The following is a 9,696-nucleotide window of genomic DNA, read 5'->3' as shown; positions in this document are numbered from 1 at the left end:
TTGCTGACCTTTAGAAGAACTCCCAACTGATTAGTAACCTTGAACATTGATAAATTAGATAATATTAACTCAACCCATTCTCATTTCTTTTTAGCAGAGAATTCCAGCTTATTTCAGCAGTATGACTTCTACTTTTTACATACATGCAACACTGACTGTCTCTCCAAGGATTTGATTCGAGGTTTAGCTATTATGTCTCCATTCTTGGCTTTTTAGCCTGTTTCGTAGTGTATTGCACTGTGCTTCATCTACAAGAGCAGAAAGATCCTGTGATACTCAGGTGAGGGTAGGCAACAAAAGTAGAGATGCTTTTTTCCATCCGTACACCATTTCAGTTTTGATTAAAAGCTGGGATTGAACATCAGTATTAATCTGCCTTTGAGAAAGGATTGAGAAAAAAAAATCAGAGGTAGTTTTCCTTCCAGTTCTCATATCTAAATCTGTTGTTGGTGGATGCACTAACCCAGGTTAAGGGCAGGGACACTTGCCTTACCCATAATTTATGTATCCATGGACCCAAAACAGGGATGCTTACAACTGTTCTGTGAGTATCTGCCCTTCTCTCTACCAGCTCCACCACTTCCCTTCAGAGCTTTCTACAGCCTCTGTGAGAGCCCGAAGATTCTGCCCTTGAAAAATGTTTGCTCTTTTCACCAAAGAAGTCTGGTCTTCATGCATTTCCTATGTCTATCTTATACCCATTCTTGAATGAAACTGAAGTGCAATTGCTAAACGTAACAGCTTCTGCTAAACTTCTCAGAAACAGGCATGCAGCTGCCCCTGAAATCCACTGGAGATGTTCCTCTGTGTTCGAGGGGAGAATGTGACCTCCTGACAATTAATGGCAGGCAAGAAAATACTGTATGGAAAACAGATTCTTTGTCAAGAAGCTAACCCTCTTCTTTAAAATCTTTGATTGCAGCTTGCCAAGAACTAGACAATACAGTAAAACCCTTGAGTAGCTGTTATTTATGGAGTAGGTGCAGAAAAAGGTTTATTTGGTCTGAACATCTTCATAGCTTTGATGGTTCAAGGTACACTATCAATTTGGTGGGGTTTTTTGCATATTTTTTTCAGAGTTTTAGTTTATTGGGTTTGTTTGTATTATTTGCATTCAGTACTCTAGCATTTCTTGTATTCCCTGCTCCAAAATCATCCAGTACTCAGATGACACTAGAGCTCAAGGGAATACGTACCAGATACAGGCAATTGCATGGCATTCTTTTGATCTCCTGCTGTACATGAAATGCTCTGAAGCAGCATCTGTTTGCAGGAATATAATTCTTGTTTGTAAAACACATATACATGGACTTCCCTTGTAACTTAGTAACATACGGGGGTAATATTAATGGAAGTTTTGCCTGTCCAGGTTGCATGACATCTACTGAACTGGTAAAAGAGATGCTGAAGAGGAGCAAGGCACTTTGAAAACAACATGACACCTAATGCAGTGTTTAAAGGATGCTGTCATCTTGGGCAGTTTCTTCCTCTCCTGTTTTGTCTCCACTGCTCATGATGCATTCCTTACAACTTTAGTCTTTTCAGCCTATAATTTACAAGCACTGCTTTATTCTTTATTTCTCTTCCAGAATAACATAGCTTTGGTCACACAGCCTCTTCTAGTTATTGTCCCAACAGTACAGTAATGAAAACAGGGTTTGCATATTGAAGTGATCACTATGCATTAAGATACTTTACATAAACCACTGAAACAGCTGTGGAACTTACAGAAAGACAAACCAACCCGCAGCAGCTCAAGAGAGGAGGAATCTGGAGAAGGCCCCCGATAAATCTGAACAGATGCAAGTCACACACAAATAGCCTGTATCCGCTCTGGGTGACAGCATCATTCTGGTACATAGGGTCTGATCTTTAGGCACATGAATTTTCTGTTCAATCCATTGTAGTTACTTATGTATTCCCAGAAGAATAACAAAGATAAGACACGACAGGCATAAGGTTGTGCTGGGCAGAAGCTCCCATACGTAGAGGACCTAGACTGGTGATAACTCCTTCTGTACTGCCCAGCTGCCTCAGCATGCTGGCAAAGAGGGAGCAGTAAAAACATGCATTAAAATGAAATCCCTGGAAAGGAAAAACAGCACAAAGAAAAATCAAGGTAAGAGAAATATTTATTTAAATTTGCACAATAACAAGCTTATACTGAACAAATTCAATCAAGAAATAATAGTAAGTGCAGTAAAACAAGGAAATATTGATGACTTTTCCCATCAGAAAACATTAAGAAGCCATGCCTGTGCATTTTGGGGTTTTTTTTAGTCTTTTGTTTGTTTGTTTGTTTTTACAATAACTTCTATTTTTTTTTTTTTTCAGCACACATACTGTACATATCACATCTTAGCTGCTAGGTTCTTTATTCCTGAAGGCTTCATTCTTTTACTTAAACATCTGCTAAATTCTGCAGTGAGCAATCAAACACATTTGTGCAGATTTGAATATGATTAGGTACAAATCTCTGCATCTCATCAAGTGCCGGACTCAGAGCTTCAGAAGACCCTGTAAGACCTCCTAGTTGATTTTGGATCTTGACATCATTATGTACAGCATTACAATGTGCCACTTTACACTAACCTAAGATTCTGCATAACAATGTCAGATAGACAAATAGCCATAGGATTTGGGCCTGACCTCATACAAAGGTTTACATGTCTGAGCTTGTCTTGAGTCCCGCAAATTTCACTCTGATTCAGGCAACTGAGTTCATCACATATCTGCACTTTAGATGGACAAAATCAATCTAATTTTAACTTTAATTTTGTACATTTTTTGGTCTAAAGGTCTTTTTTGTGAAGGAAAATTCTTTAACCAGAAACTGCTTGTGAAAGTGGTTGTTGGTGTCACAGTTCCTGAAGGCACTGTGGGTCCACTGAGCAACAGACGTGGCCATTCTAAAGGAAGGAAAAACAGAAAGAAGGAATTAGCATTTTGTACAAACAATTAGCATTTTGTACAAACTCAGTCAATTTAACAAGCTCAGCCATTTGTAAACACTCATCAGATTTGAACATACAGATGTGTAAAACAGAAGACACCTACAGATTTTGATCGGATTCGTGATACTGTCATCATGCCCTTTCCTTGCCCAGGGGAACAGGCTATTGTGATTCCTCTAACTGCTTGGTTTGCTGTGGTTTGTACCACAGAGCTACAAGGCTCAAACTGAAAGAAGCTGGGATCAGTGGAAGAAATGCTCCCAACATAAGGGTATCAGGCATCCGCTCAAGTACACAAAGCTGATGAACAAGACAGGGCACTTGAGAGTTTTACTTAGATCAGGCAGAAGGGACTCTGGGTTTTATTTAGCCCTGAATGCTTCAAGTTAATACATCCTGTCTGTAATACCAGCCAACATTAATCCATTAAGTTTTTCCTGATAGTCCAGACATTCTTCTGAGAATATTAGCAATTAAGGGAACAGATTGCCTATTGACATCATTAAAGTACTGGGGAAATTGTTTTCTGCATCTCTACTACTTCTTAAGTCTGATTCTTACAATGCAAATGAAAAGTGTTTATTATTTTTAAATTACTCCAAGTACATTCAGTTAACTAAACTGCCAGGACTGATTAAAGACCGAGGTCTGAATAACTCAACCATTTTCTTTCACTATAGGTTAGACAATCCTACTGTCCACCTTCTTGTGATTTGAAATGGTTTTCTGGCTAAGTCAGCTTTAGCTGATGGCCAGGTTTCTGAATTCTTAAAGGATTTGTGTAAACCTATTTTACTATAGCTTCCTTAGAGAGGCTTAGACTGGAGCTTTGACCTTCCATATGATGCTCTGCAAGAAAAATGTGGGGAGACAGAGAACTACACAAATTGGGCATAGCATTAGCCCAGTCTGTAGGGAGAGGGCTGCTTGCATGCAGAACTATGATATTAAAATGCTGACAATATGAGTAGGTAGTGTATTTCAAAAAGAAAACTGCTGTGTAAAGAGTGAGATTTGGCTTACTGAGGGACAAAGTGGTACATCTTCACTGTTATGCAGATTCATATCTGAGCCATACTAAATCTATGAGCTTTGGTGGAGTATATCTGTTTTCATTATATGTATATCTATATATATTTCACAATGCATAAATGGTTTTTATGAGTCTATGCATGTGTTTACATTGAATATAAATTAGTTGATGCTTAAGGTTCAGTCTTTGCTTAAAAGGGCAGGTGGGAGCAGCACACAGGTGGCCATCAGCAGAACTAAGACATTCTTTCTGCATTGTCATTGATTAGCAGTACAGCAGGGAGAACACATTTCCCACCCCTGAATCCCAAAAGTGCTTTTGAGAAGAATCACACATAAATATTTGTTTTACAGATGGGGAAACCAACACACATAAACCTCAGCAACTTGCAGAGGCAAAAAGTAGCCTCTGGCATTGGAGGTGGTGTATGCCACCAGCTATGGACTCCAAAAGGATGGGTTTCTGCACACGAGTCTGTTTCAGCATCCTTTGGGCAGCAGGTGGCTTTCTAACCATTAGCCATTCTGCCAGAAGACAGTATTTTCTTCTAACCACTGACCCGTTCTGACATCAAAACAAATGGCTACGCTTATTCAGCACATACCAAGTGAAAGGACAATGTCTCGTCAGCAGCAACTGCTGTTGCACACAGGACTGCGTCGGGCACAGAGGAGGAAGGTGGTGGTACCTGACAGCCTGACGGCTTCTACTAAATGAACCTTTGCTCCCCACCTCTCCCATGAGGAGGTGTTGAAGTTAGGTAATTTTTTATGTGCCGTTTCAAAGTAGTGAATTGTGTCATGTACTAGAGTTTGGGAAGTATCGTGCTTGGGAAGGATGTAAAATAAAGAGCAAAATCAACAGTGAATTTCACTAATAATTAAACATCTCTGAATAAACCCTGCTGTCTCTCTCTCCTTGGCTACTGTAGAAACACTCTATCATTCTTCAGTATTGGATGGTGGAAAATACAATTCACCTTAGAGGCTTATAAGCCTATAGCCATTAATGTTTCTTCTCAGACAAAGAATTCCTTTGACTGCAAAAAACTAATAAATGTTCTAAATATGATGTTGATTCTACTATTAATTTTAAAGAAAGCAATGTAACCACGTAACTAGTCCTTTTATTCTCAAAACAATTACTATTCTCAAAAAAGCAATTCAATCAGTTCTGATAACACTATAGTATTTATCACACAGAATAAATTTCTTGTGTGAAATCAGGTCTTACATGCCTATTTGTTACTGTATAAAATTCCAAGATAGCATGGAGCTATATAGTAAAAACTGCCATCAAACTTAAATTGAGCTACCCTGGTGGAAAACCAAACCTACTAATCTGTCCACAGCGCTCTGTGGCACGGGCTGTTGTCCTGCTTCTGACCTGCTAGCACATTAAACCATCCTTCTAGCATGTGCAAGAGCAAACTTAAATAAGCTGATCACTTCTACTGCTATCTCTGCTGCTTTAAGCAAGTGTAGACACCAACTACCCACTGACAGGACTCAGTGCATTAATATTTATACTCCACGGAACAAGCTGGGAAAGAGGAATCCCAGCTTAATTTTTATGCTCTTTACCTTGCACTGGCAGAGAGTGCACTCTGTGCCGTGCTTAATCCAAGAAGATCCAGTGAAGCGAACGACATTGGTTTCATCCAGACAGGTTTTAGTGATGTCATTGCGAATGGTGTCTGCTTGGCAGGGGTCGGTGACACAGCGTGGGCAGCACTCGTTCTCGGGGAGAACGCTGAATTCACAATCCACCTCTGGGCATGGCAAGGGCCAGCAGTCAACTTCGCCTTGCTGTTTACAAATGTTACAAGAACAAGAGAAGATTATTAGCTCTTATTTTGTTTCATTATCTGTTCATCTGACTCAGCATTATGTTTCTCAGCTGGTTAATTTTATCCATCTGGTCCTATTCAGAAGTCAGTGCAGAGAACACTGATATTAATTGCTTGAGGGAAACAGCATCTTGGGTGCTTTTTCTGCATGCCATTCAGGAAGTGTATTAGATTTAACTTGTTTCAAAACACTCTCCATCAAGCTGCAGCTGAAAATTCTCCATAAACTTCATGAAATACAAAATATGGATCTGTCCTTGTGAATTCCTACTTCTGCCAGTGACAGAAGCCACAATATGATTGAACTGCAAAAGCGTTTTGAAATCTCCTATTTCCTCTCATTTTTATATCTACTTGCACTGTTGGCTTGCCATAGAAAGCCTTCAGCTGTTCAAGTCTGGATGTGCTGGAATTTTTCTTTGCCACCATTACAAATGCATTTGCTGGACAAAGGGTGTCAGCAGCCAAATGCAGTGGGAAACACCAGCACATTTTCAGTGAGAGGACCTCCGTCCATTTACTATCCATTTTAGATGCTGTGATCAGAATATCTGAACTTCCAAACTTAATCACACTTTCTGCATCATGGGTTCACTATGGTCAGGGTATGAAAAGGTCAAAGCAGACACCTGTGTTGGGCCAGAATATTCTTAGGGGAAGTTACTGGATGACTGTACAGCAATCTAAAGATGTCTGATTATTCACATCAGTTACTAGAAGCTGGGGCCAGCTTCTCTTCAACTCTGGACAAGGGCCAAAGTTTCAGATCTATGGGTCAAAGGAGAGACTTCACAGAAGTCACTAACACATATTACTTCTGGAGTGGGTCCATCTCTGACCTCTAATTTACTCAGCTCATCTGAAACACAGATTGAGTAGTCTGGATTTAGGGGGGGCAAGGAGAATAGCATTTGGTCCAAGGAAAGAAGTTTATTCATAAAAACTGTATATAAGACTTTGAGAATAATGAGTTCAATGTCTCTAGAGTAAAAGCTGAAAAAAATTCCCAGGGATTTGCCATATCTCCAAATTCTCTCCTCTTGTTGAAAAAAGTATTGCGAAGTTACCCTTTTAGAAATTTTTCACCTGGGTCAATTTTTCTCTTTTTGAATCACATGATGGTAAGAATGACAGCAATGTTAAAACCAACCAGTGCTCTTGATATTTCAATTTATTTTTTGTAGTGATGGACAGTACAAGGACTAGACGATATTTGTCACCCCCAAAAAAATCCCTAACAACTGAAAGAAAGCAGGCTTTAGTTACAGAAGTAGCATCTCAAAAAAAAAACAAAAAACAAAAAACCCAAAAACCAAACAAAAAGAAGATCTACTGAGATCCCAAACTGTAAGTTGTTTTGGTTTGTTTTTAAGACATTTAATGAAGCACCTGGGAATCTATTTCATCAGATTTTAGCAGCAGTAACACTGAAAGCACAATGTCTACAGAAATTGTTTTCTGGCTGTTATTCATGACCCCCTGACAAGAGAAAACTGCTAGATGGATTAAGCTTTATATTTGGAGAGAACCTCTGGTTAAAACTAGTTGGTTTTATCTTGGGATTTTTTCTGCCACACAAACTTCCTGAATGGCATTATGCACAATAATTTTCACTCAGACTCTGAAATACACGCCTAGGAAAAAGATCACATGCTTTAAAAGATCTTTTTTTTCCAAAACTCATTTCACTATTTTGAAAAATGCATCAAGTCTTACTATTTTTTCTGTTACTCAGAATGTCTGAATGAATAAACAGATTTTAGTCTATTGGCATCTTTGGAATTATGAACCATGACGATAAATTAATATTTAGGATTTCCTTATACAGCTACATCAGTCTTTGAATGAGTGAACACATGAGCATTGCTGTGTACATGCCATATCTAAATGACCTCCACTCTTTGCTACAACAATCTTAATGATTAAATAATTTCTATTATGTCTATTGTGTCAAGATGCATTTTTGACTGGAACTTGACAATACTGACAAATATCCATGAAAACTAGATTTCAATTATACGCATACACTCCAGAGGAAAATAAATGGATGCTAATGCGTGAAAACTAACTATTCACAGATCAGAATATCTCATATCCTTTCCTTCCTGTCTCTGCTGCTGCAATCAGGAGCCTCACCAAACAGCGACACTGCTGACAGTTCTGGATCCAGGAGTCACCACTGTTGTAGGAAAGCTCCCCGCTCTGATGTAAACACTGGCTGCTGAGCCTCGGGTCACATTCAGGACAGCAAAATAGGTCCACGGTGGGATTTTCACAGTCACAGACCATTCGCCGGCACATCACATATCCACTCTGTTGTTGGAAGACGGCATAGAGCAATGGCAGAAATGTGACCAACTCCAGCAGTATTTGTACCAAAATTTGATTTTTTGGCATAATTCTAAGCCACTAGCAATTCATGAGTTTTTCCACTATATGGTATCTTGGCCAAAAAACAATTCAGAGGCAGAATCCACAATACGCAGTCAGTAACTACCAGAAAGTTCCTCTGTTGTCTTATATACATCCTTCATACAACTAACCTTCAGACAGCTCTGCCCTAAGGTGATGAAACCCAACCATGTCTTTTCCAAGGGTCAAATTTTAATGGATTGTACTAAGTTTAAACCACTCTCATACAGATGTGTCACAGACATACTATGCACCTTGTTGTGTCTTAAACAGCTGTTTTTTGCAACTCCTGGCAGGGACGGAGAGATAAGTGATGTGAAGGCGGGACTTATCTCTTCCTCAAGGCCTACCTATTATTTGTAAAACGAAGGCCTCACTAATGGTAGCTATTCCTTGAGTCCTCCTTAATTGGGCTTGCAGAAAGGCAGGGTCATTCAGTGATCACTGACCATCCAGGGAAAATAACAAATCACCAGCTAGTCCTAGAGGACCAACCAGCTCACTTCTGGGTGCTTCCGGGACCACGGACTCATTTCTGGAACAATCCTCTTAGTTGGCATGAGAAGCGAGCAGAGGGAGGAGATGAGCTGCCCTCTCCTGTCTCACATGCAAATGGACTAAAGTTTAAAAAACTTCTCACTCGGGACACTAGAGGTGAAATTTCATTGTACTCACCACCAAGAGAACTACAGAGATCATCGCTGGATCAACTGACCTTTGGTGTGGTTAATCTATTTCTTCTCTGTCCTTCTCTAACTTTATTCTGGGCACATAAGGGTAATATTGTTGCGAGTTTTGTTACTAAAGTCTTGTTAAAGATTTATGATATAGTTACAAACTTTTGGCAAGCCACTATTCCCTGTAATTCAACTGAGTTTTCAGTAAATTCATTATTTAATTGAACCTCTTGAGTAATTGTCATTACTCCTGGTTACTGCACAGAGTATTCAAAAGTTAACTCTGCCCTCACCCCACTGAGTGGGATGGGGCAAGATGCCAGTCCAGTTTCTTTAAACTTCCAGATCTGTCCCTCTCTTCTGTAATTATTTACATAAGATGATAAGTAGTCTGAAATTAGATTCATGCCCATGAAACCTGAGCTACTGAAATGATAAGGACCTTGTCAGCAGTGGATTAGACCTTCATTCTCCATCAGCATTTAGCTTAGGATGAAGCTTCTCACAGCAAACATTTGAGAAAGTTAACCTGAATTACTCTAGAAATACAGAACCTACTTCTATCTATAGGCATCTGCTAGAGATACTGGTTTCAGTCACCAATGCCAATATGTGTCCAGACAATTTCTTTGCATGAAAATGCCCACCCAGGAAACACAGGTGGCATTTCTGCTAACCAAATAGTAGTATCACCCTTCTTCAGTATCACATAAGAAACTTTCCATGGAAGTTCTGCTCATGCAAGCTGGAGAGACAAGTTCTCCCCAAAAC

General features: G+C 39.5%; 1 protein-coding gene across 2 annotated transcripts in view; it reads right to left on the bottom strand.

The window, feature by feature from the left end:
* Positions 1-2,114: 2,114 nt before the first annotated feature.
* Positions 2,115-9,696, bottom strand: part of NELL2 (neural EGFL like 2) — a 156,511-nt gene continuing 148,929 nt past the window's right edge. For both annotated transcript variants that reach the window (XM_005499911.3, XM_021284094.2), the window contains exons 18-20: positions 7,973-8,149; positions 5,571-5,795; positions 2,115-2,909 (exon numbers count right to left, since the gene is read on the bottom strand). In XM_005499911.3, coding sequence (XP_005499968.1) covers positions 2,859-2,909; positions 5,571-5,795; positions 7,973-8,149 — 453 coding nt within the window. In that variant the 3' untranslated portion in view covers positions 2,115-2,858. The remainder of the gene's footprint in view (positions 2,910-5,570; positions 5,796-7,972; positions 8,150-9,696) is intronic.

This window comes from Columba livia, chromosome 1, assembly GCF_036013475.1.
Source record: "Columba livia isolate bColLiv1 breed racing homer chromosome 1, bColLiv1.pat.W.v2, whole genome shotgun sequence".
NCBI lineage: Eukaryota > Metazoa > Chordata > Aves > Columbiformes > Columbidae > Columba > Columba livia.
The sequence above is the reverse complement of the archived record's forward strand: the minus strand, read 5'-3'. Positions and strand labels throughout refer to the sequence as shown.